Raw genomic sequence first — 27705 nt, 5'->3', positions numbered from 1 at the left:
GCTGACGGACGCGAATTTTTCCCTCCAACCGGCGAGTTCTTCGAGTTTCTCGGGAATGTTTGTATTATCTTAACAAATAGACTACCTCAACGAATTTTAAGTGGTATAATTACAGCCTGTGCTTGCTGTGAAGATTTACAACTCAAATAAATCATAATATTGTACAATTAACGCTGATAATCACGAATTTGACATTGCTACTACATTCTGTGCGTGGACTCTGAAAGCTCTGAGTGTTTTGTTTATGCAAAGCTTTTTTGGACTATCGCGTGGTAAGTAGCCGAAAGAGAAAGCTCTCTTATACGGAAAATAAAGAGTGTGATTCGTGAAAATTTATAAAAACGCGGGTCAAAAAAGTCAAGGGAATTCTGGAGAAATTAAATGTTTTAAAGGTTTGAAATCGTTTTATTTTTTGTTCGCATAATTATTGAGTGTCGATCTTTGTTGGGTAGTGTAAAGCACAAGCTTTGAGCTTCAGCATACATATCATATGTAAAGCCGGTACGGAAGCTTATGATTCTGTTAACTGTCTGCGCAAGCTAACATTTCTCCAGCCCTTCAAATCTTCAAAATAAAAATGAATACGGCTTTAGAAGCGCAAAATTTTAAATCAAATGTATGAAAATATGTATTTTATCATGCTAAGATAGAGCACATTGTGCTGATGTAAATTACATTCCAATTAAACGCCTCTGACTGGGAAGTCGGCACACCTGTAATGTGAAAATTTGTGAAATTTAATGTTATCGCAAAATAATTGATATTACGTATTGAACAAAGTTATGAATTCTTTAAATACATATTAAGTACAACATTGTGAACTTGTGTTTAACATAAGCCATTTTATATTTTTAAATCGAGTGGTTGCTTGCAAAAGTAACCAACTAATTGAAAATCTAAGTAGATAACCCTCATTTAAGTTTTTATTTTTTCGCCCAAAGTGTAACAAAAACACCTTAAAATATTTTATAAAAAAAAGGCAAAAAAACTTTTACGACTGTTCCCGCCCGGGTTCGAACCGGGGACCTTGTGCGTGTGAAGCACACGTGATAACCGCTACACTACGGAAACTCTTAAGAGATGGGCGCTTAAGGCCAGTCAGAGGCAAACCGATGGTAATGGAATTTGGGTTTCTATTTTTAGCCCGACGCGATTAGTTGATACAAAATCCAATTGACTAAACTCACATTTTTAGGTTGGAGTAATAGTTTCATCTCAATGTAGCAGGTAATAAAAGTTAAAAAGATTTACGAAGAAAGGTATAGAATATATTTATAAGAAGACAGGTTAAATACTTTGCGATCGTGAGTTTGTGCCATCTTAGAATACCATTGCCCCCAAGCTTGGCAGCAACAATGAAAACCCATTTCTTCGCCTTGTCATTCCGCTCTTAATTAGCCTTTATTTGTCCCCTCTTCACGGAGCCCCACAATTGGCCGGCATTTGTTCTTGTGAATAGAAGGGCCTGGGAAAGGGGCAAGGTAAGGCAAGGCATTCATGGCATGCCTGAAACACGCTGACCAGATTACCAACCAGAGCGCCATGGGGCCAGGAGCGTAGCACTTCGTGGGTGGGGTGCTCCAATGGCCCACCTTTAAATAAATTCGAGCACGCTGATCCTTGATTAAAATTCCTATTGTCTGCTTTGGTCCTGCCAAGATTTCCTCCCCTTTCTGGCTTTCAGGACTCCGCTTTTGTGCGGCGCCGTGAACGTAATTAATATGCAGGCCAGAACGGACTCTAACTGCTCTCTGGCACTCGTTATAATTACGCATTTATATTGGCACAAAGGTTGAGGCCAGACATAATACACTTGGCAAAATAAAGTTGCTATTATATTTATTATACAAGTATGATTTGCATTTGCACAAGTTAGCTAAGTATGTTTGATTTAAAAACGCAAATTAAATATGCCATTTCGTTTTTTAAATAGTATTATAATCGGAGACATATTGAGGTATTCAAGGGTATTTTCTCTCAGTGCCAGTAAATCCAAGAGCTTAGCCAAGAAGCGTCCACAAGGAAGCGCCTTCAACTCTTGCGTTGAATATGTATGTGCGCCAGTATGTGTGTGTGTGTGTATGTGTGTGGCTTATGAGTTGGTGTTGGTGCACGGCCCCATAAATTTGGGTCAATGGGAAAAACGTCAGAATTGAGTAATTACAACATAATTTTCAATTTTGCAGTTTACGTTGTAAATTAATTTGCGGTCGACATTGGCGAAGCAGCCTCCGATCATTCCATCCCCTTTTTGCCTCAGCTTAGGCTGATTCGTGACGGCTTTTTGGGTGGGGCTCTTGGGGTTCCGAGCTCAGGCTTTTGAATTGGGATTGGGATTGGGCTTTGGTGTGGGTTTGGGTTTGGGGGATTGCACAACAATTAAAGCAACAATTACTGGACAAACCGGACGGCAGACGCCGGACTTTGCGTTGTTGTGCTGCGCCATAGAACATGGAAAATGTACATATACTGTTGTCTTTGCCACACGGGTCGCCGTTCGCCGGTTGGGGGTCATCTGTTTGTTGTGCATAATTAATTTGCAGTCATTTAGGCTGCCTCGCGTGCTGATACCCAGTAGCTAAAAGGCCAATCAGTCCGGCATACTGAGTTGTCACGCAGGTTCACTGCTTTGGTGCCTAACAAAAGGAGGTTCATTTCAAAAATCTATTATAAATTCAATTGGCAAGAAAAGCATTAGATAGCTACTGAAAGTGAATCATTAGCGGCATTTCCACAAAAATTAAATAATTATTTTTTAGCAGCATATTAAAAAGCAAGCTAGTTATGGCGGAATTTTAAATTATCTTACTCAATTTTTCCAAAAGCCTTCTTTGGGTTTAAGATTCTGTTTCAAATTTATGGAGCCTGATTAAAAAGAGATGTGTCCTTATACCTAATTGAAAAGCGCGTTTAAAGGACACAGCTGGAACTTCGAGTAGCTGAAGATCGACTTTGTTTTCTTCTTATTTGGCTATAGTGGTTATCAATGTATTTTTAAGAGTGACAAAATAGTTTCCTCATCACCATTATCAGCAGACCCAGGGGTGTTCAGCTCTCTGCACAAAACTGTTTACGATTTTACAGCTGAATGGATTTTAATTGAAAGACACGCTAGTGTCAATGGCACTCGACGAGGGGAGCAAAAGGGAACTTTGGGGATGGGACTTTTGGGATGTGTGTGTAGGGTTTTCCCAGGGAAAGGCAGTTGCCACCATCTGTGACAAGATTTCGGAACATGTGGGTGGCGCCCGGCTTATGCAGAGTCGAGCACAGTCGAGTCGCCCGTTGCAATAAAAAATTGACCCGAAAATGTGTAACAAATGTTGTGACATATTTTCGCAACGTTTGCTCAGGCCCTCGCAAAACAAAAAACAAAACAAAAAAAAAAAACACAAAATGATTGCGAACCCGCTGCCAATGATCCTGAAAAGCGCAAGCTGAAAGAGTCTTTGAAAGGATGCTCAGAATGGGTTTTTCCCCAGTTTCGGGTGAAAATCGGTTTCGGGCAACATTTGTTTTGGCCCACATATAACACAAAGTGTGTGCAAAAATGAATATGAAAGAGGGGGTCGTCCTGGAACCCTGTAACTGTAAATGTAACTGCAGCATGGCATGAACTTAATCTGCTGCCGATTGTTTTTCTTGCTTTTCTAACGGAGTAGGAGGTGGGTGGTGTTCTGTGGGCGGTTTTGTTGCTCAATTTGTACTGAGGGCGGTGCTATAGAGCGGGCTACTTGGGGCGACGAAGACCCAAATACGGCGCGTTTTCAATATTGCGGCAACAATTTTCATGGATTTTACGCTTTCTTTGTTTTTGCTCTGTTTTTGGCTTGTTTGTATTTGGCAACTCGGTAATAATAAAACCAGCGATTGGGAACAGCTCCGGTGGGTGGTGGGATGTGGGTGGTGCCTGGTGGGCGGTGGGTGTGTTCATTTAATTGAAAACAAGGCGTGGCAGCGTCGGCAGCACTTAAAGCGAAATTGAGAACAGATGGAATGGCAAGCGAAAAACTTACAATAATTGCCCACAACAGTTTGAAATTGAACGAAGCCACTCAAATGGACTGAAGTCCCGGCAGTTTCGGTTAACTGGGATGATTACCATCGACGGCAGATAAAGTTTCCGCGGCCACTTAATGGGTTATTTATGGAGTCTCCCTTCCACCGGCTGGAGTGCTGAAACTAATTAAATTATACAATCAAAATTTTCCTTATATTTTATGGAAAAAACATTTGCACTTTGCAGGGGAAAATGAAGGAAGTAAAAAGTTCTCGACTTTTGCAGGGTTTGCCTATAAAAGAAATAGTCCAACCTGTTTTGGATTCCAACCGCTTTCTTAGTTGTACACTAATTAGTTGACTTTTTCAAAAGGATAACTCTGAACTTTTATTAAGGAAAGCACAGCTCTTTCGTAATATTTTAAGTCTATAAGATAGACCATGGCTTCCTTTTTTTCTCCCTTACTATTTTACATTTTTATGGCCTGTCATTAGGGAATATGTATCGTTTTTTAACGATTTATATGGATTGGGGATCCATTTGGATTTTCTTTACTTTTCTACAGTATCCTTTGATACGAGTATTCTTTCTGCAAGGCTCAATTCTTCATCCCTAATAGTATACAGCAATATAACGTGATACACAATTTTATTGCCATTCGTAAACCGATTGGCACAACAATGAAAGAGGGAAATATCTCAAATTTTCAAAGACAAATATGCACCACAAATCACATTTCCATAATATATGTCCTGTCTATCCTGGCTGCGGACATGTGCGCTGTATTATTTATATCAATTTGAATGGTATACAAATTTGTGTGGCAAACAGCTCGTGACTATAAACAGAGAGTGTAACCTGATACGTTGTTTGTTGCACTCACTCGCCGATTTCTTTTGTGCAACACATATTTTCCTCCATTATGTGTGGTGTTGGCTGCTTGTGTGTTTGGACGCCATGGCGACCTTTTCTTTAGAGATTCGCACACCCAGCTATCTTTGTGTGTGGCCAAACACACACACACATGCATAGGGAGGAAGGACACATGACCGTGGGAAGTGGACAAGACAAACAGACGCCGCCCCTTCCATGTGAGTGTGTGGCTGGGATGTTGGGTGGGCAAACAGTCCACAGATCCACTGCAGCCTAGGGCTACGTATGAACGCATTTCCCATCAAGTACCACCCGCCACACCATCCACCTGCTCCGAATCCTCCTGCCCAGTTGCATTATGCTGAATCCGTCGGACTACAATCTCTTTTTCGCCTCGCCACTGAGGGCAGTGCAAAAACCAATAAGTCAAATGACCGAAAAGGCTTAACAGACCATGAAAAAAGGAAAAAGGTAAGCCAACGGGGGGTTTGGGTGGAAAGGCCAACAACAATAATCGGAAAATCAGGAAAATATCACAAAAAGCGTTGGCAGGAAATCGATGGGCAAAGAAAAAATGAATAGAGAACGAGCGAATTAAGACGATAAATAAACAATAATGTTCCTTGGACACGATGCACGGAGTGGGTGTGGTATTTTAAAAGAGTTTCTCAATGGAGTTTCTCTAAGGAATTCCTAAAGAATTTCGTTATCCAATGAAGATTTTGTTAAAATACTTTAAGAAGTGATTTAATAAAATATGAAAATACAATGCGCTACTAAAAAGCCATATTAAATAGCGAGATCCTTTTCAAAAATAGTAAGCGAAATGCACAAAACGCTTACCTTTGTGCCTTAAATTATAGTTCTTCCCCTTGGCAGCTCCTTTATTACGAGCTGCAATTTCCCCAGCATTCCAGTAGAATTTTTATTAGCTACCATAATTTATGGAATTCTTTGAACAGAATAGAAAACCATTACAGCACTCACTTGATTCCTGAATTACCTTTGACTATTGCAGATTGCATTGAAAAGCTCTTAGACTCTTAAACCAAAAACAAATCTCATTGTTGACTGTTTGCTGCCGTGATTGCCGTGATTGCATAAGAGCCCAGATCTACGAGCCAGGGACTCCGACTTGTGGTGGGTGATTGGGGATTGGAAACTGGATTCCGGGGACCAACTGTGGGTCCAAGGAAACCGGGTAGTCGGTGGCAGCCGGCGGTGTCCCATTTGTGCCAAGTGTGTGACAATAAAATGTTTACTGATAGCAATACCGGCAGAGCAAAAAGAAGCCCGGCTAGGAACAAACCGGTAAAGCAATTGAATGTGGCACAAAGTGCTCTAGTGGGTGGTGGCGGATTGGCCAGGGATTGGAATTCCGTGCTGGGATTGGGTCTGGGCCGGGTTTGGGATTGGTGCCATCTATTAGGAAAGGTTGCTAGGCAAAAAAGGTGACTATTATAAATAATAAATGCTGACTGGTCAGCAAAAGCCCAGCGACTAGCAGTTGAACTGTCCTTTTTCCCTTCTTCCACTGGCTAAGAAGGGCACAAAAAAAGAAGTCCTAAGGAAAGACAAAAACAATTTGCCGGTTCCTCACACTCTCTCCATCTTCGAGTTTCGGCCCGCTCCGATGCTTTTTCCAGCTCACGCGCCCTCGGCCCATAAATCTCGGCCAAGAGTGAAATAAAGCTAAGCGTAGCTCCTGACGTCGGTGTCCTGGCACCTGGCAAATTGATTTGTTGGTTTATTTGGTATGCCGGAGAAAAGGCGATGGAGCCACGTAAATTCTGGCGCCGCCTGTTTGTGTCATAAAATACGAGGACATAAGATGAACTGAGCCTGTAGTGAAGTGTCCCGGTCCAAGGGCTCGAAAATGACATTACGATGAAGTTAAGCAGCCGTAGGCGCACATAAAGTAATTTTCAATTGGGAAATTGTGCCGCTCCTTGGTGTCCTTGATCGATTAAATCCAACGTCCGGCCGACCGCTTAATGCCTTTAATTTAAATCAATCAATCAATCAACCAGCTGCTTCCACTTGAACGAAGATTGTCCGCCAGCCTCCCCGGCCCCGCTCTCTTATTATTATTTTAGTTTTTCCCCCGAATTTCCCCGATTTTCCCTTAAACGACTTAGTTTGATGGGCGGCTGGCCCAGGATATTTTTGGGGGTTCTGATTTAAAGCAGCTTAACCGTTTGCCTCGATGACCATTCTCCCTCAGCCTTTTGTCTTGCTAAGCTACTTAATTTATCTGGCCCAAATCGCTGAGAAAGGTCCGCCGGAGTCCGGACCTATCTGCCTATAGCTATCTAGTTTTTCCACCCTGCGTTTGGGTTAAGACAATTTAAAGTGGCCCGAAATTGAAATCAAATCAAATCAATGGCGCTCATCCCGCTCTGCGGGCAAAATTCTCGGCATCCTGGCTAGTGACCTGAATTGAATGCCCATTTGAATGCGTGTGCACAACAGGGTGTACTTATCCCTTTGGGTGTGCGTTCTACAAAGCGGACTATTCCTAGCGCTCCACATTTATATCCTGCAGAGTTTTAAAGAGCAGACATATTATGTAGAACTTAGGTATGTCATTAAGGTTCATAATATAGTTTGAATTTATCTTTAATTTGAATATTCGTAGTTCACCAGGAAACATATTTTAAACAACACCCACTTTAAATGTCTCCTTTGGCTCATGTGCATAGTTCACGACCTTTTCTAGAAAGGCAAATTGCCACGGCAAGTTTATTTCTGGTTGCCATATTGGAAGTGAAATTACTCGAAATCTCAGTCACTTTGCGGTGACCTTTTCAGGTTTCTGGAATGGCCTTGAATAAATTGCGAGTTGAATGCATGACCTGCATTTGCCATAGAAACAGGGGACGCCTCCAACCAATCCTTTTGCAATTTGCCTAACAATCTTTCAATATTTCATGACGCAATCAGTAACGTAAGCTAACAACACGTGCCCAGGCAAACTTTACAGTAGAACTTGGCTAAATATAACCAACAATAAAAAATAAAAATAGTTTTTATTGAAAGATTTTAAAGATCAAATGGAAGTAATATGATACGAACTGCTTTGTTTTGTTTTTTGACTTTGAACACGAATGAGTTTTCCGAAATAGGTCAACTGGAAAAACCTTTTAAAGGAGTGAAAAGGCAATTAACTAAAAAAAGTTATATGAAAACTTTAAACTATTAAAGTTCTACTGTTTTTAGAGCTATGTGGGATCTTAAACCCTCGATGCCTGCAATTTTGCTTGCATTTAGCTGCAGTTCGTTTCGCTTGCATATTTGGCCAATAAATGCGCTTCCCGGGACAAATTGGCGAAACTGGAAGGATGAAAGGCAGTAGCTGCGGCTGCAACTGCCAGATACTATCTTCAATCGCTTCGGGGACTGCCTCTGCATCGCTATCGGAATGTCAAAGTTCAATGTGCAATTTAAATGCAACACCCTGCAATTGGCTTTGCCTTTTGTCCGCTGCAGGTGGAGAAACACTAAGGCCCAGAGTGCCTCCTCCCAAAATAGAAGGAACTGCAAACAATTTGTATTTAAATTCGACGCTGCAGCATCAGCAGCGGCAGCAATGCGGATTGGAAGATTCTAGAGGACGGAGCCTGCGGCTGTTTTTAATTGGCAAATAAAAATGCGGAGACGAGAAAAGAGAAATTTTGCATATGAATGCAGAATGCCAGCGATTCAAAATTGAAATTTATGTGAAAAAATCAGCGAAAAAAGCGAAGTTTGCCATAGAAAGGAAAATAAACTAGGGCCTGGGCAAACACACAGCCCAGCCAGCACAAGGACCAACGCACACACACTTACATAGACACACACACACATATACGTACGCATACACACGTATGCATGGCAAGCAGGAAGCATCGATTATTCAAAACATCCGCAATTGGGAGCGCTTATCAACACAGGCGTCATCTATCTCAGCGTACGCCATCTATGCGCAGTTTGCCAAAAATATTTTTTCCACCGTTTTTTAGAGCCGGAATTTATTAAGCCACGGACAGGTCGTAAAAGTGTGAGCCAGGCACATTGGCCAAAAAGTTATTGGCTTTCGAAAAAATATTTGATTTTTAATAGGTTCTGGAATTTGAAGATTACTGGAGAATTTTCCAAATTGATTTGTAGACGATCTTGTTAAGCGATCAGTATTATATTAAATGGATTGATTCCAACATATATTCATGACTCTTATCCTTTCATTAAAATTTAGCAAGTAGAAGTAGTAATTGAAAGTTAAGAGATGATTTAAGAGCTGTTAGTTATATAAATTAAAATTCTGCCATATTGGAGAAATTAATTTTCTGTAAACTACTTATATATTGGCTACTTATATATTGGTTGTAAAGGAATCCAGTGAAACACTGCGTTTTTAAAATTCTGGAGCGCGAATTCCGATCAATCGACTGCAATCAGTCGAAAGCAGTTCAATTAATTTGTATGTAGGGCACCCTCCAATTTAGCTTCCGTTGCGTTCGACCCTTTTTATCCCTCGCTCGTTTGATGAGTTTTAGTGTCTATTGTCGCCACACCCACACACATGCACGAGTGTCCTGGCAGATACAGTCATTCTCCCTTACTCACACACACACATTCCCACACACTGGGACATTCACACATTGATAGGTATCCTGCGCCTCCTTCGGCTCATTCATATGCATGACGATGTGTCCATTTTTGTGGCTTGTCATTAATGCATAAAAAATGCTAATGGGCCGGCGTTTATGTCAACGCTTTTGCCGAAAAAGGTGCAAACTGTTGTTGTCGTCCTGCCTGTAGTTGTTATCCTTGCTGTTGGCGCTGGCATTGTTGTTGTCGTTGCTGGAGTTGTTGGCCAAATGTTTGTCGTAATGCCTTTTAAATGAAGTTGTGCGCCATTTGCCATTTGAAGTTTGCTGCGACTGTTTTGTCCGTGTTTTTGGCCGTTTGCAATGATGGCCACCAAATTGAGTTGGCTAAGCGGTGAGTGGTTTCTCCTTTCTTTTTTTTTTTTGTTCTATCCCAAAATGGAACCCCTATGCCATCTGGCTCCTCCATCGTTTTGTTTCGGGGATAAGCTGCAATGTCAGATTAGGATGAGGATGTGGATGTGGTGTTCATGGCCTTTGAGCAGAGCTGGTGTAATGCCAAAAGGGTTCTTATGGGTAATTGTGTGTGGATGGCTTCCACATTAACCCGTCCGAGGTGGCCGAGAGTGCGGCAAAGTGTTTATCACTGGATATTGGATAGTCGATGGGCCAAGGAGGGTCACTTTCCCCTGGGGAAGCCGAAGTCGAGTGCGATTTCAATGAAGATTAAAATAAAATCGGACAAAGGTTGCCTGCGTTTGCAGTTAGCTGTTGAAAACTTAATGAAACTCTGTGAACTTCAATTGCCATTTGACATTCGTGTGGTGACCTTTGGCCTTCAAAAGTTATTTTTGTCTAAATAGTTTCAATAACACATTCAATTTAACGTTTTCAATTACAAATTAATACCAATACGTTTAGATTTGTTCAATTTGAACTAAAAATATAAGTTTGCTGCTAGTATCTTTACCATTTAAATACTATCTTCATTAGCTGGATCTTAACTTGACTTAAGTTGCAAAACACCAGCGAAGGGCATATCTAAAAATGTATCTGCGAGGCTCCTATCCTTTTAGCAATACCATTTCCTTCAAATCCATTAGTTGGCCAGGAGCAGAGTGCTCCATTTGGCACTATTGCACCACTGTGCCCTCCTCGCCTTCGAGAATCAACGATCCGAGGCGGCCCATTAACGCTCCTCCATATCCTCTCCATCTGGGCATGCAAATGTGCCTGTGTGCGTGCCTCTTTGTCTTGGTGTTGGCAGTGGCAGTGGTAGTGGCATTGGTGTGCGTATTGGTATGGATATTGGTGGGAGGTGCATGGCATAGTGGTCCTGGTGTTTGCAAAGCCACGTATTCGCGTTTTAATGTTATCTGGGCGTCGACATCAGCGGCGCGTAACGCCAACATTTTTCAGCCCAGCCAATGCGCCAAAAACAGTTTGCAGGCCAAAAAGCAAAAGCAGCAGGCATTCGAGGCCAAAACAAACTGGGACTCGGAGGAGCTGAGTGGAGTGGTGCGGAGTTCAGTTCATTGCGTTATTGCAGTGCCGGGGTCAAAGTGGGCGGCCAGGTTGACGGGCGGGGGGTTTTGTGGATCGGAGGCCGCACCAGGGACCGCAGTCAAAATGGCAATTTATCATTTTGTATTTAAGCGCGGTTCAGGTGAGAGAGAGAGGAGGTGCTGCCAGAGTTGCTGGGAACGGAAAACCGAACGAAAAACCAAACCAAACTGAACCGAACCAACTGAAATGAAATGAAAGACGGCATGTGGGCCACGTATTTTTAGATACTAACAAGTGATAAAAGCCAACCACGTGCCACCCATGGCACACACACACTACACACACCCATCCATGGACGGGTGGATGGATTGATAGAAGGCTGTGATGACTGACTGACGAACTGAGGAACTGACTGACACCTACTGCAGGCAAAGGCTGACTCGGCATTCCTTAACTGCGTATCCATCAATGTCGTAGCCTGTCGTCCTTCTGATCCTGCCGCCGCTACCATCCACATCGCTGCTCCTGCTGCTTCTGCTTTTCCGGCTGCTCCTTTCCAAATTGCTGCTGCTGACGTGCCTGCATTAAACCTATACGAGAAGAACCAGGCGCCAGCAGACAGCACAAAAAATTGAAAGCCTTTTATAGGCAGCACACATAGAAGGACCGACCCTATGTGCACTTGGAAAAAAAAATTTATAAAAATCCAACGATATTGTATAAGATATAAGATATTGAAAATTAAACAAAAAAAAATGTATTAAATGTTGAAAATGTGGTCATGCTTTTCCTTCCAATATTGGTGCATCGTTTTAAGACAATTTTGTTAAAAGACTTGAGTAGAGTGTGGTCTAACAAACTAGTTCAGATTAAGTTTATAACAAAAGACATGTATTTTAAAGATATGCCCTTTGATTGTGTTTTTTGCCTTATAGAAAAGCATGCAGGTTGAAGTTCGGTATAGGCAATTCGCTTTAATACCGATTTACCGCTGCCTGATTTACCCCGTATCCCCATTCCCATTCCCCACTTTCCATCATCTGCGCCTACCCAATTCACCCCATCCAGAGCCAGCCGAGCAGAAGCTGCTAAATTTTTTGGCAATTCAATTGACGAGCCCCAAAGGCGTTTGCTCTTAAATGCTCCACTTGGCCCTGGGTTCCATGCTTCCTGGCTTCCTGTGTCTGTCTGCCGCTCATCGGTTCCTGCTGCTTGAGCTGTGGCCCGGGATGCGAGATGCGTGGTTTATTAGCTGATCCCATCGCCGTGACAAGCTACTTTTGACACGCCCACTGCCGAAACAACAAATACAGGAAGTCTTAGGCGGTAATTTACTTTTCAGCGCTTCGCTGGCAAATTATGCAAGACTTTCGCCCACTCCGCCACTTTCCCGAGCGCCTTAACTCTGCTCCGCCGGATGGAGCATCCGCATTCGCATCCGCATCCGCTCTTCCCCTGCCAGCTGACTTATGGCGGCAGCTTAAATTTTCCCCACTTTTTTCGTGTTCGTGGAGAGCATTAGAAGTTTTCAAGTGCCGCGCGGATTCGTTGGCATTGCAGGGCGGCGGAAGTTGCTATGAAAATTGATAAAACAAGTTGATGCTAAGTCGCACCTTTGTGATTAGCACTTAAGTTCGATTTGGTATTACTGGTTTTTCTTACTGTTTTACCATGAAATCCCAATGAAAAATATTTCTTTAGTTTTCCTACATTTTAACAATCTGTTAAGGCTTAATCTCTTATTTTATATAGAATACAAAATGATTTATTAACAGTATTTGCTCAAGTGCATTTGTGGAACACCAACACCCCCCCATCCCAGGTGTTTTTAAAAGCGCCACAAAAAACGTTTCCACCACAAGCTCAAACTGCTTAACCTTCAGAGCTCTGAAGTATCACGCAGTTGCCGGCAATTCATGGCCATCAAAATCTATTGGGGGCAAACTTGAAATCTGTTCCGTGGCACAACTGAAGTTTTAACCCCCGAAAAGCGCCACCTGGAAAATGCCACCCCCCTTTGTCACCTTTGGCAGTGGAATTCATAATCGGGACACGTGCTGGCTTCGTTATTTCTCTCTTATTCCTGGCTGCTTGGCTGGCTTTCATTTGCGGAACTTTCGTTCGTCCTTCCCCGTCTTTTCAAATTGTCAAAGTTTTTTCTTCAGCTTTTTTGGCCGCCATGGTTTGGTTTGGTTTGTTTCGGTTTGGTTGGTTGGTGGGGGGCTAACTACTTTGCCGCTTTTATGGATGCTCTTTATTTAGTCAATGACTTTGACGTCGACAACTTTAATCGAAAGCAATCTGCTAGAGAGTCCATGAGGTGAGGTGTGCGCACGCGTTTCGCTTAATGCCGCGTAAATTGTTTCGCAGCCAAAGTTTGCACATTTCGCGTTATCCGCCATTTACATATTAACCCGAAACCCAGAAGCCAGAAACCCGAGACCCAAGGCTCAAAAGCCCACAAAACCAAGGGATACCCGGGCTCCCATGAGGGCTGCCGTCCAAAAATAGTTTTCAATTAGTGTGTTTAGGGGCGCCTCTGACTGAGCAGCGGCTTCGGTTTGTATTTCAACCCGGAGGGTGGCGGTTAAGGTTGGGAGTTGTACTTAAGTTTATTTGGACAATCTTTCTGCCGAACTCAGCGAAATTATGCGCATTTTTATCGCTCGCCAGCATTTTGTTCATGTTTATGTTTGTTTATCTCCGGCCAAAAGTTATTGGCCAAATGAAACCGCAAACTTGTTATTGTATCTGGCTATCCATCTTTGCTTGGCAATTTAAAGCGATATTCGGCGATCACTGACAGCCTGCCTTAGACTTTTGCCCCCCACCACATAAATCATGAGCATATTTTTTATTTTATTGCTGCCTTTTGTACCTTGTGCAGGCAACATATTGTGCATAAATCTTTAATATTAAGTAAACACACATACATTGCCGTCCAAATTTAAATTTATCGCCTGCTGCGCATTAGTTGTACTAGAAAAAGGAAGGATGGCCAAATGGCAGAGGCTGGAGCAGGACATAATGTTGGGAGCTTAGCTTTGGGAGCTCTGGATGAAATAGGACTAAAATTTAAATGGAAATCTATGGCTTTGTGGCTTACCGGGCGAATGGAAAAGGAATGCGGCAAAGGGGTTTAGGCTTTGGGAAAATGGAAATGTTATAAGCTGCAGCAGGTAAATGTATGCAGCCAAAGGAGATTTTTTTTTTCTTTTTGTAAAACGAAACTCAAATAGAAGAAATCCGAAAAGATAGGCTTAAAAACTAATATCTCAAAAAGGCAAGAGTAACAAAAGCGGAAGAAAGGGAGTGGAAGCTTTTGCAAATGCCGAGTTACCTTGTTAACTTAGATGAAAAATTGACACTCGAGCGTGGAAAATAAGTCAGAAATGCCAAAGCAGCCAACGCAATTGGCCTTGTTAGCAGATGGCAACTCAAGAGCTCCGTGCGCAACTGTACCTCGGTCCTTTGGCCCCCGTAAACTTTCATTTCTTCGGATCCTTCAACTTCTTTCACTTATTTGACGCTTTTCAAAACCTCTCGCATATCCACAACAATCAACTCCGATTCCTGACGTTCTGAGGGCCCGCATTTCGAGGCTAAATGTCGAAAACTTTCATATTCGCCTCCCGGTGTCCCGCCATTAACTTTGCCAAAAATCCGGTGAGAAGTTATGGTGAACAGCAGGAAATCACTGCACATACAGGGAAAGAAATAATGGCAATTCGATAGCATTGCATAGTTAAATATTGTATAAATGTAAGAATCAAGAAGGAAAAATGCTAAATGAAATTAAAATTTATAGAAGTTAAATTTAATACATATTGATTTATATTTTAAACGTAACAATTACTAAATAGAACACTTATTTGATTGCAAAATGACTTTGTTAACTATTGGCAAAAAGTTTTATTTATTTATTTTAAAGCTCCATTTCAGATAAATATTTTTTTGCACATTATTTGTGTCAGAACATGTTAACGCGTAAATGAATTACCACCTGGATTATTTTCGATGTCTGAGTGGGTAAATCGATATTAATTTGTATCAATTTGCAGCCTTTAAATTTGCAGCACAAATTACGTTACCGTTGAGTGCAAATATAAATTAAATTACTTAAACAATGCCCGTCTCCCATTAAATGTTGTAGACACCATATGGGCAGCACAGATAAATCTGCTTCAGTGTACAATGCGCACTTCCTTGATTAGGTAAAACGCCAGGAAATCGTCTGCGGGCGCCGCCACAAAAGCTTGGATGGATATGGATGGTTGGTTGAGTGGGCGGTGTGGCAGGTGGGAGTGGGAGTGCCGCAGCCCGTACACGGTGAAAATCAAATAAATAAAATAAACCACAAGATGACGTCGTCGCCATGACAATGCCCCGGCTGGCTGGCCTGGCCTGGCCTGGCCAAAAAGCTGTGGAATCGTGGGGCGGGCGGACGGTCGTTTCTGTTGTTTATTCGATAAAACTATGGGAAGGCAAGCGGCGCTTGGCCATCGAAACGAGCAGAAGGAAGTCAGCCAGCGAGTCAGCCAGTTTTTCAGTAACTGGCAAGCGTTCGAGCTGAGCGGGCTAAGCCGGGCCCAGAGTGACAAGAACAACAACGTGAGCTCAGAGAGTTCTGTGAGTGGGTGGTGGGTGGTTGCTGGGTGGCACTTGCAACCATTCTGTTGAAGAAAAATAGCTTTTCCACCCAACAGTGTTTACGTGTGTGGCCCTGTGTGTGCGGTTGTTATTATTGATGGCTTCACTTTAACTTGCAGCTGGCTGCGGGAGCTTCATTAAGTGAGAGTTCGCTGCTGGATTCGTTGGCTTTGTTTGGACGTTGGCAACATCGTCGCCGTTATGGATTCACCTACACCGCCAATTGTCATCGAAGATTCAAACGGATCAGCAATGGACGCCTGTTTCACGGCATTCGACAAGGACAGGTGAGTTGCTAGAAGCGACGAGTGCGGCGAAATCTAAGGCATTTCGGACTAATTGAATTACACGCACACGTCAGTAATCAACTATTTATAAATTAATCCTGTAAATATATAATCTCGAATTGGAACGCAGATCATTTTGTAGTTTTTTATTTTTAACATTTTCCCTTCAAAATTATATAATTACCTTTATAATTGTGTATGGCTTTTCTGAACACACTGGCACCACAAGCCGCAAAATAGATTATATGGCAAAACAAATAAACAAATAATAAAAATCCGTTGAAATATACATATATTGGACACATATTCACGGTCGTTTGAAATAAATAAACAACCATTAAAATGTTTTAGTTCCCGTCCGGCAAATGGAAAATTAATTTATTTTATAACAGATTGTCCAACGTAAAATGGCGTGCATTATTTCTAATTGACATTTTGAGTCTTTTTATAGGGGAAATTTTTAGAGTGAATCAATAAATGCAAATGGCTGAAATAAAATGTGTCTGGTTAAAAAACGCTCTGTCAGGCACTTCGATTTTTATTTCGGCTTTGGAAAAACCAATTTACAAGTTCGTATGGTAGAGCGAATTGGCTGACGTCGAGTTTTTGATAATTGGAAAACCTTTAAGTGAATTAATAACTTAACAGAAAATAATAAAACAAATATATCGTACGATTCTTTTTTCAAAATATGTCTATTTTATATAGCCAGGATGTTTACAAATAATATATAATAATACCAAAATTTGTTGGTTAATTGATAACTAAAAACTGAAAGTTGTAAACTTTTTAAGCACATTTTAGTCAAACCCATTTGGTAATTTGTTCGTATGAGTCTCTCATATTTCCCATGCCTCTAACCTCTTAACGATTTGTCACTTATCATCTTACATGGGTTTTTCCGCTTTTCTATCCTATTTCTTTCAGTGATGACCGCCTGAGTCTTGCCGAATTTTCGATAATCTGTCGAGCTCTGTTCCGCAACGACAAGGGACTCATCTACGATGTGCCCCCCGAGCGCCTTGAGCAGATATTCGCCGTCTTCGATACGAATGGCGATGGCTTCATCGACCGGGAGGAGTTTAAATTCTGTTGGAACCAGTGGATAAAAACGGTGAGCCAGAGTCGAGAGTATTTGCCACGTCCTTGTTGCCTTTTTTTCTTGCACTATTTATGAATTCTTGTTATGCGGTTAACGTTTTGCGTTATTCAGTGATTCATATCCGGGGACTCGTAAAATCATAAAAAATGTGATAATAAAATATTTGTCAACATGTATCACGACACCAGCAAGAGACACACCCAAACCCACACACATGAAGCTAAAATTTGCAATCAAAGTGGCCGACTACTCGGATTGTGTGTGTAATTCAATCCTGATCAGTCGCCGTCCCAAGGAGTTCCGACGGGGAGGAAATTTGGGGAGGATTGGGCAGCGGTAAAATGTCGCTTACAGCGAATGTCACACATCATGGGTCTCCCAGGGATGCTTTCATCATCATTTCCATTGGGCATTTCGTATTTCGCGTACCATCTCCATCTCCATTTCCATTTCCATCCGCATCCGCATTCCCATTTCCATTTCATCATCATCATCATCATTGTGCTGACCTTTCACAAAGAAGAAGCAGCAGGCGGCGGCATATGCAAATGTGATAATCCGATGCCGGGACTGCCTCACACAGATACACACACACACATGTACACAGAGGGAACACACACACTGGAACAGTGGCCAGACACCGCAAGTAAAGAGATAAAAACGCGTGACAAATAAAATGCCACAGAAAACTGGGAACTGGAAGTTGGGAATTATGGACCAAGTTGCATTCAAGTCCTCTCCGTCTTCCGCCCCAGCATATTAAAATAGAAATGGGCAGAAAAAATTTCAAATAATTTTATTGTTGTAGTCTATGACGTTTGCACATCTCCATCCGCATCACAACTTTTTTTGCCACAGTCGCTGCCATAAAATTGCGTACGTGATGGTACCAATTTGCAAAGACTTCTTTATTTATTGCACCAGCAGGCTTTAAGCTACTTGAAGCTCGGTGGATTTTGATTTCTCTCCTTTTCCTCGATTGAAAATCAAAGTTCGGCGAGAAATTTTCTCTAAAAAGTTTGGCCTATTGATAAAACAATCTGAATAAAATTTTATGTGAAAGTAAATGGAAGAAAACGAGTTGTTTGCCTGTTTGGGCCAAAATCTCTGCTAGATTCTTCGTTTGATGGTGTTTCCTGTTTCATTTCTACATTTACGTGTACTTTTAAATTTAGGCAAAGATTATACATATGTTTTAATCGTTTTCGTTACATTGAAGAGAATAGTTTATCCAGAATTTATATTTTACATATTCTAATACACTGAGCTTCATAGACTTTTTTCCTTAAAATGTTTTTGGCATTTAAAGTGGATTTATATAATATGATGCACGTAGCGAAAACGTAATCATACCTGTAACTGCCTGAAACTTCTTTAATACTCAAATATTTGCACAATGCATAAAGTTTTGCACCCTTTTCTCGGCGGTCTTCCCGACGGAAAAACTTTTAATGATGAGTTTCCACCTGATATACAAAATACCTTTAAGCTGCTTTAAGTTTTTAATTTTACTATGTTGTTACGTAGGACTTAAGAACACTTGCTAAAGACCTTCTGCAATTTGTTAATGGTTAAAAGGTGTTCAGGGCAGAGATTTTCATTTTATTTCGATTTAATCATGTATCATTCTACCATTTATATAAGGTATATTTCGTAGCCTTATGTTATGTGATGGTAAACCAGCAGTGTATTTGCTTTTTTTTTGCATCAACTTTGATGACCTCCTCTTAACAATCCACCCACAGACGCATCCCCATTACGTATACGCAGTGGTGGCGGAGGCCGATGTGTTGCCGTTGCCTGTTGAGTCCTGCCCTCCATTGTCACGCGACGAATTATTTGGGAGCGCGGAAAAGAATAATCATTTTATTTTTGATATGCCATTTAGCCCCGCCCACAGGGACCGCCCCTTCCGCTGGCGCACACCAAATTGTGTAATATTGTATAAAAAATTTATTAACGTATAAAAAGCAGAGCGAATGAAATCTTCCGGCAGATGATATTGTAATAACGGCAACACTTAAAAAAATGACAGCCCCTAACGAAACCCTACTTACGCATTCGCAGTTTTTGAACGAAGAATGAAATAAAGTCGAGTGGGAAGGGGGCTTTAGCCGAAAAAAAAACGACAGAAAAATGCCGCCCCATAAAATTGGCTTTTGTTTGTATTTCCGCATGAATTGCATGAATGGTAATTTTGCAGTTTAATGTTTGTGTGATGGGCGGGGGCATGGCCAGAAATCAGAAAGAGAAGCGCAGCGCCTAAAAAAAGGAAAAACAACAGGCAAGCCCAAAAATTTGCATAATAAACAAATCAACTGATGGACGAAGGAGCGGAAGGGGGAGGGTTTCGGTTTAGCTTAGAATTATGAGGATGAAACTTTGGCACACACACACAGACGCAAATTAAATAAACGCATAAATAGAACATTAACGCCATAAATCATTTGCATCGGTCGCTAAATATTTTGCGGCTCCTGCGGCTGTCTGTTTATAAAAACACTCGTACATATATATATGTGTATATATATCGGTGTGGACGGGATTGCACATTGAAATCGATTGAACTTGCGGAAACGGAAATGGAAATGAAAGCAAATTTATGGAAATAATACGACCGTGGCTCCATCGAATGATTGCGCGTGTCCAGAATTCATTTGAATGTGAAAGGTAGTCGCCGTCGACTGTCTGTCCATTATTTACCTTAATTTTGATTTACAAGCATAATTCAATATGAGGCGCGTTTTCGTTTTGATGTTTTTATTGTGTTTGCATTTGCCCGCCCGAAAGTGCGTAATTTATGTGTCTAAATGTGCAGAAAATGTTTTTTAACCAACTGATCAGGGTTCGGATTTCCGTGTTCCAATGTGGAAAGTGCCTCGAGCGTGAAAAGCTGCGGCTTTCACATTTCTGGGAGCCGTGTTTTTGACGAGGGACAAAAACCTTAAGGTGAAGTTTCAGTTTTTGGGGTTCTTTGGGATCCCTTTGCTTAAAATACTAATTGACAAAGGTGAAAGGACATATACATCGCAGCGTTTTCCTGATAAACTCGCTGGCCTGGCACTTTATTTAATGCGAATCTATTCCTTTTGTTTGGGCGGCCTCCCTTTGACATTTTCGGCCCTTTCAATTGGCTGCGAGAGGCATTCTTTTCAGGTGCAAGTACATACAGTATTTTCATTTCGGGCTCCTTTGTTCGTAAATATTTCATTTCTTTAAACTGCTCTTATTTCTCGTATAATAAATTTATGGCCACCTCACCTGCTCGTTTGCTCCTTTGTGGAAACGCACACATACGCAGTAGGGCGTGGGCGTTGGGCGGTGGGTTGTGGGCGTGGTAGTCATATATCATACAAGGCATCATCATATAGTTCATTGAACCTCCTGGCCATAAAGCAACTCAAAAATCTTCAACAGCTTTAAGTGTCTTACAATGTCTACCGTTAATCCTGGCCCCCACTTACGAACACACTTACATCACACACAGACACACAGGCAGCGACACAAAAGCAGACAGTGTCGTTTATAATGTCTTCATTTATGGCACAAAATGTGGGACATTTTTTTGTGCTCAGTTACGCACCAACACCGAAAAAGACACGAAGAAAGCTCTATGTCTTGGCGGGCAGAAGAATTACAGTGAGTGCCAAAAGTCGCCTCACAACTTCTCTGCTCACCGAGCGGAAAATAATATCGTGCTATAAATTTTGCTCAGTTTTTCCTGTGCTTGCCCCGCTCGATTCCAAGCCCCATTTTTCCGAGCTTAATTTTTGCTGGTCGCTGGCTTGCTGGATTTTCCCCTGGCGGTCGAGCCCTGCCGATTCCACTGCTTCCACCGCCGACTGATGAAAGTTTAACGACCAAAGTTGACACGCTGCGGCGATTATTTAGAAAGTTAATGACTTATAACATACCCCCGAAAAAGTCACCGGAAATGAACAGCAGCGGAGGAGGTAATCAGAGAGAGAGGAAGGCCAGGATGTCCAGAAGGAGCCAGATTCACTGATTTAGTGACCAGTCGGAGAGTTGGTTTTAGTTGATTGGACTTTATTGAAAAATGAGTCGCCATTTCTTAAGCTCTTGAACAGAATCAGCGAAAAAATACGATAAATTACAGGTTAACTAGGGCCGGCCAATCCGGCCGTCGTGGCGCGAATGTAAATTTGGAGAAAAAAGGACGAGAATCTGCAATTTGATTTCCTGTCAGTTGGGTGACCAGTGATTGCGGGGAAATTTTTCAGGTTCTTAGCGCAGTTAAAATATTATGGCAATAAATCAACTAATGATTTTTCAAATGCGCTAAATGATTAAACTTATTGTAGGTAAAGGAACACTTTAAATTAAAAAAATTAAATTTATTATCTGAAATCTCCCAACCTATTTCCATTAAAAAGTGTTTTGGGGGCTATCTTTGATGCCATTTCTTTTTGACATCAAACTGATAAGCCTAAATTCTGAAAAAAGTTGCACCACCCATTTCCACACAAAGTGCAAATATATACTCGTACTAGATACCTTTGCAGAAGCTTCACCAAACTTTAGCCTTAATCGAAATCGGCTCAGCAAAACAATTTCCCACCATCCATAAGTTCTGTCGGAACTCAAGCCACCTTTACCCGAATAGCAGCGTAAGTTCTGGGCGCTTATTTATAGTTAGTTTTCACTTCTTTTGGCGGCTGCAGCTCCCACCTTCCTACTCCTCAGCCCGGCTGTCTGGCAGCCGCATAAATTGTATAATGTAATTTTCCAGCAACTGTCAGCCCCAGCCCGGTTCAGCCCACAAGTCCACAAAACTGTCAGGACGATGAGGACTGTCTGCCTATGCGAAATATATTTGTATATATATATCTGTTCTCATATATATGTATATCTCGTACGAATGTATGTACGTTTGGGAGTCTCCGGCGACTGGCAGCCACCAACTTATGCAACAATTTCGGAGCGGAAATTGCTTTAGCACCTGCCTCCGCTGCCCCTCCCCCGAAAGGTGTACATTTTGGGGATATGTGTTATACCAAATATATGTACCTACATATATATATATGGATGGCAAGTCTGCCATGTGGGTGTGTCTGGTCTGGATTCGGCACGTTCGCCTTTTTGGCACATACTTCAATAGCAAGTTGAATTCCATTCCATTCGATTCGATTCGTGGCTCTCGTCTCGTCGTCACTCGTTTAGCTTGGCAACTTTTTTGGCTCAAAACCCATAGACACACGAACACTTTGACAGTTTGTCTGCCTGAATGAATTGAAGTTGGCCTGGGCGCCCGATTAGGGATTGGGATTGGGTTTGGTGGTTCCCGGTAACCCCAAAAAACGTCGACGCTCTGGGTTTTACGGATTTTGAAATTTATTTGCCACCGAAATTGAGTCGAACCGAAAGAAGAAAGTTTTCCCCGAGCAAGAGTGTGTGTGGATCTGACAAAGTTATTCCTATAACTTGTTCCCTTTGTTCGGGTTAAAGTGTAATTTGAATTTAAGATTTGCTGTGGTTACCGAAAGGTGCCAAGAATTTCCATCCTCCCCGAAAAACCAACCTGTGGTTGAGCCCCACCATCTAGCCTTCAATAATTAATTTAACTGTAGCATTTTTGTGGATGGAGAAGTGCGACGGCCTCATTCATCAGAGATTCATAGTTTTAACTTTAAATTAAGATGCCGATTTCCGGGGGGCTATGCCATAACAAAGGCCCAGAGGTCACTTGTTTATATTGGCCAGCAGTTGAGGATGGGGAGCGTGTTAATTTGCCAAGTTTTGCAGCAGCCGGACGATGATGGGCGATGATGACGGAGCTGGATCTTGGGTAGCATCTGTGCCCGATGGCCCGTAATTGGAAGCCTGCCCCTGATTTCTTGAGGTGAGCGAAGAGCAACTTGATGTGCAAATTGCGGCAGACAGCGGGGTTGCCATCTCCGTCTTCACCTTCATCCCGTTTATACAGAGCCTTTTGTGGCTTTAGCCGTGTTTGCCCCCAGTTATTAACTTGGCTCAGCTCCCTGGCTTGTCTAATGTGTCTGGCTTAATTGTTTGGAGTTGAGTTTTGAGTGAGAAGGGGTTAGTTTTGATTTGTAGTTGAATTAAACAAGGACCCCGAGTAGCCTCCGGACTGCTTAAGTTTGTAACGTAAGGTATGTAAGGTATCGCGTACAACGTGTCGTATGAGCAACCAATCTTGCCGAGAACATTTTCTCAGCAGGAGTTATTGTCATATTAGCAGCAGATCCTGTCGCTTCTCGTAGCCCGGGCATTTAATCTTCCCGGGCATTCCCTGAACCCAAATTACCCAACACTTCCTTTCACTTAGACACTCGGTTTCCATCCGACACACACGAACTTGGCTAAATTGATACATTAACTACCTTGATCCGGCTATTATCTGGCTGCAGTAGCCCCCCTGCCCACTGCTCCTCAGCTGGAAACTATTCTCAAAATGTTGAGAATGTTCGCCATGTAAATGTAAATCACTTCCTCTCGACTGTGGGCTCCATTCTACCGCCTGGCGCCTCCTATCTGCTATCTCCTTTCTCCGCTCTTGGCATCCAAAGTGGTTGCATCCCAGTGGCAAGTGCGACTGCCAACATGGTGATAAATCATCAACTGCTTAAGCGCTGTCTCCCCGCTGCCCAGAACTCCTTAGTTCACCTGCTTGTGGATCCTTGCAGCTGCAGCTCACGTTCCAGCGCTTTAAGGCATTTAGCTGGATGACATATTTTAAATGCCCTGCCAGCCCAAACAACACAAATCAAAAGGAGCTGGAGCAGCAGCAGGAGCAGCAGGACGACAACACGCCGGAGCCGGAGCCGGAGCAGAAGCATAAGCAGGAGCAGGAGCTGCAACTGCGTCTGTGTTTGCGCATAGATCATAATCATTCATAATCAGCGTGCACATAAATAACAAATTAAAAGCGCTTCACTAATTTTAAATATGCTCGAACATAATCAGCTTACAGTGAGCCACGAGGATGCGACAGAGGACGAGGATGAGCGGCAGCGGCAGCAGGAGCATCAGCAGCAGAATTCAGTTGGGAAAGGGGATGGGGATGAAATGGGGATGGGGGGATGGGGCTGTTGATGATGCTTTCGACACTGTTGATGATGCCGCTGCTCCTGCTGCCAGTCAAGATAGCAATGACAACCTAACGAGCTGCTCCCTGTGCGTCTGTGTTTGCCAGAGTCTGCGCGTGAGTTTGTACGAGAAATGTAGATGCTCTACAAAAAAAGAAATTTAATGGATGGCGAACAACGATTGGCCCCAAAAAAATACTTTAAATGGGTTAAATTGAAGTAAAACATCACAATATTCAATGTTATTTTCCTTGAAGCAACAATTACTTGCATTCAAAAAGGAGAAATTGATAAGACAATGAAACGACCTATATATCAAATTAAAGCTAATATCATATTGCAAACATTTTAAAATAAATGTTAAAATTGAACAAATAAAGGTTATTTACAGTTTGTTTGTAGTTAAACACAATTCCAACCATTATTTATAAATTTCCTTTAATATTATTCTTTATATATGAATACAAAATATCAAAAAAGATTGACTTGGCTTAATTACATTTTATAGAAAGCGTATCAACAATTCCCTATACCTGATGATTCTTCTAGATTTCTATTTTTTTTATTCCCTTATTTTTTGACTGGCTTTTACTTCATTTAAAACGCATTTATAACGCCGGTCGGCGAAAAAAGAAACTCATCAGTCGACGGAGAGCACACACACGCACACACAAAGGGTCCGATACACACGCACACGCTAATGCAGAGCTCATATATGTATACAAATTTTCTTTTTAGCTTTTCATGTTTGTGCTCCGGGTACTCTGGGTCCGCCCAGAAACGGCCCCGCCCCTTGCCTCGCCGCTCCTCTCCTCTCACCTTGCACCCTGTACCGCCTTTGTGGCGCCTGCTTCACTTACTTTGCCCATACAATTTTTCTTACAATTTTCTTTCATTTTTCCGTTGTCCCTGCTCCTGTTTTCCTTTTTTCGTGGCTGCTCATGTTTCCCGCTGTAACATTTTCGTGATACTCACCATCTTTCTCTTTTTTTTCTCCTCTTCTCTGGCAGATTGTGCGACCGGTGAACGCGTTCCTCATTGTTGATGTACAAAATGATTTTATAAGTGGTTCCTTGGATATAAGTAATTGCAGTGCACAGCAGCAAGGACACGAGGTGGGCGGGGTTTTCGGGTGGTTAATGTGGCAGCTACCTGGCCAGCAGCTTAGCCCCGACAGGTGCGGTAAGCGGCGACGACGGAAGGACGTAAAAAAGTAAAGCGTAACAAGAAATGAAAATGAAGGGCCTGGCCCGCCCCGGCCCGGACCGGGTTTGAGCCAAAGTCATTGCCGCTCCAGATGATGAGGATAAGCTGGTCCTGGGGGATGGGCGCTCTGCATGTCAGACCTCAATACCAGATACTTTCCAGGGATAAGAAGCGAGATGGAGGAGAGAGACAGCGAGAGAGAGAAAGAGTGGGGGAGTGCAGAGGCGGAAGCGGATATGCTTTACTTAAGTCGCTTCCGCGCTGCGACACACGCCGGAAGTCGTCGAGATCTCTCGTACCCGCTCGCTCTCGCATTCAGTGCCCCGAAATGCCACTCCAACGCCCACTCCATTTCCATTTCCATCTGGCAACTGACATGGCTCTGTGGCTGGTACATGAAAATTTGTCAAAATTAATAACACGCACTTCCGTCTCGTCGGTTTATGGACTCCGCCCGGCTCTCAAGTTGACTTTGTGTGTAAAGTGCCACCGCCTCCTAACCAGCTTCTCACCTTCACTGCAGATACTGGAGCCCATCAATAAGCTGCTGGATACAGTGGACTTTGATGCCGTCTTCTACTCATTGGACTGGCATCCCAGCGATCACGTTTCATTTATTGATAATGTCAAAATGCGCCCCATGGACGAGTCCTCCTCGGTAAGACGTCGATGGTAATTGAACGGAAGTGTCGGACACTTAACAGACATCCGCATTGTCATTCCCCCCGCTCTTTAGTTGGACTCGGATTCCGCCAAGGTGTTTGACACGGTCATTTTCGCAGGACCGCCGCCGATGAAGCAGCGCCTGTGGCCACGTCACTGCGTCCAGGATTCGTGGGGAGCCGAGCTGCACAAAGACCTCAAGGTGGTGGACCACGGCATCAAGGTGTACAAGGGCACTAATCCCGAGGTGGACTCGTATTCGGTGTTCTGGGACAACAAGAAGCTATCGGACACCACTCTGAATGCCCAGCTGAAGATGAAGGGCGCCACGGATATCTATGTGTGCGGATTGGCCTATGACGTCTGTGTTGGCGCCACGGCCGTGGATGCTTTGTCCGCCGGTTACAGGACCATTCTCATCGACGACTGCTGCCGGGGTACGGATGTCCACGACATCGAGCACACCAAGGAGAAGGTCAACACCAGCGATGGCGTGATAGTCCCCACTAATCAGGTGAGGTCTTACGCGGTGATAAAAGGTTCCACGCTTTTCAAACCGAGAACTAATTCGTAATATTAATTTTTTATTCTAGGTCAAGGCAATGGCCGAGGGCCGGGATCGTCGTCCTGAGCTGGGCTACAAACTGGCCATGGAGCTGAAGAGCCCCGATTCAGTTCTTTCGCAACGCAATGGCTTCAGGCCCCAATACTAAATGCGAGAGGCAACTAAATCACGCTAGGCTTATTTTCAAGGATATAAAAAGACAAAAGGCTTTTGTGTAGTCGACGGTTAAAACGTTTCGATTAGATTAGTTTAGATCACCTGTGAAGTGCCTCTGTAGTTTGGCTAGCTTTTGCTAAAACATTCTAGAATTGGTAAAATCTTTTTTAAGCCTGTTATCCATGTGGATTTTACATGACATTACAGTACTAACAACAATCGAAAACGAAAAAAGTTCTTGCCTACGGAGATATTGAGGTAAATAAAATGTCGTTTAAGTATTACCGAGCTCTCTCTATAACCCAAGCACCATAAAATACAATTCCAAGAGCAATGAAGTACTAAGGGTTCTTAATGTTGTGCGCCGCACCTGTTTGAATTAAATTGATATTATATACAACCAACAAATATATAAGTAGAGAAAATTATTTATTTTAAAACAAAATAGAACAACTGCTTCAGTGAGAAATATTGTATGTACTTAAAAATGTTCAAATAAAACGATGGAAGTGTGAAAGTCAAATTGAAATGACAATACTTATTTGAGGGGTAAATAAAGTAAATACGTAAATTGAGTAAGGATTTCTATGACGATACCAATAGTCCAAAAGCTGACTGAATATCATTTCGTAATTTATTTCATATGGTGCGATTCACACGCTCCACTTTGTCGAATATCTGTCAAATCAGTGTCCAATCGAAGCCATGTTCAGATCCATGGAAGCCATAGAAATAAGGTTTACTTATACCCACTTTGTCCACTCTCCCTGACGAATGAATATATGCGTGTTTTCTTTAAGCGAATTTCAAGTTGAAAGGCAAAAACTTCAAAACAAACCGTATAAATGTCCTGGCCGAAAGTGTGGCACAGACTGTTAAACGTTTTTTTTTTCTTCTCCCATGTGTTTTTTCTGGTTCTATTTTCGAGCTCAGGAGCAGCAGCACGAGGAAAACAGAAATAACAATCCATGCAGCGTTTAAGGAAACTTTTCTGTTTTATGTGTCTGTGCTTTTTTCCTTGCCTGCTCTGCACGAGGTTGT

General features: G+C 42.5%; 1 protein-coding gene, 1 long non-coding RNA gene and 1 other non-coding gene across 5 annotated transcripts; 2 read left to right on the top strand and 1 right to left on the bottom strand.

Moving 5' to 3' along the window:
* Window positions 1–70: 70 nt before the first annotated feature.
* On the top strand, window positions 71–27187 carry LOC6619047 (nicotinamidase). Of its 3 annotated transcripts, none has more exons than XM_032721673.1 (7): window positions 71–272; window positions 15738–15905; window positions 16833–17019; window positions 25085–25189; window positions 25804–25938; window positions 26017–26457; window positions 26537–27187. In XM_032721673.1, the coding sequence occupies exons 2-7, from the start codon at window positions 15820–15822 to the stop codon at window positions 26654–26656; spliced, it is 1074 nt and encodes a 357-aa protein (XP_032577564.1). In that variant the 5' UTR covers window positions 71–272; window positions 15738–15819; the 3' UTR covers window positions 26657–27187. The 3 variants fall into 3 exon arrangements, with proteins under 3 accessions (XP_032577564.1, XP_002043289.1, XP_032577565.1); XM_002043253.2 differs by lacking the exon at window positions 71–272 and adding an exon at window positions 15490–15597; XM_032721674.1 differs by lacking the exon at window positions 71–272 and adding an exon at window positions 15563–15579.
* Trnav-cac lies at window positions 999–1071 on the bottom strand. Its single transcript has one exon. It is a non-coding gene; the product is annotated as a tRNA-Val (tRNA).
* LOC116801512 lies at window positions 17026–24486 on the top strand. The gene is made up of 2 exons (XR_004362063.1): window positions 17026–22867; window positions 23953–24486. It is a non-coding gene; the product is annotated as an uncharacterized LOC116801512 (long non-coding RNA).
* Window positions 27188–27705: the final 518 nt, after the last annotated feature.

Source organism: Drosophila sechellia, chromosome 3R (genome assembly GCF_004382195.2).
Source record: "Drosophila sechellia strain sech25 chromosome 3R, ASM438219v1, whole genome shotgun sequence".
NCBI classification, from domain to species: Eukaryota; Metazoa; Arthropoda; class Insecta; order Diptera; family Drosophilidae; genus Drosophila; species Drosophila sechellia.
This window is presented reverse-complemented; position numbering and strand designations above follow the sequence as displayed.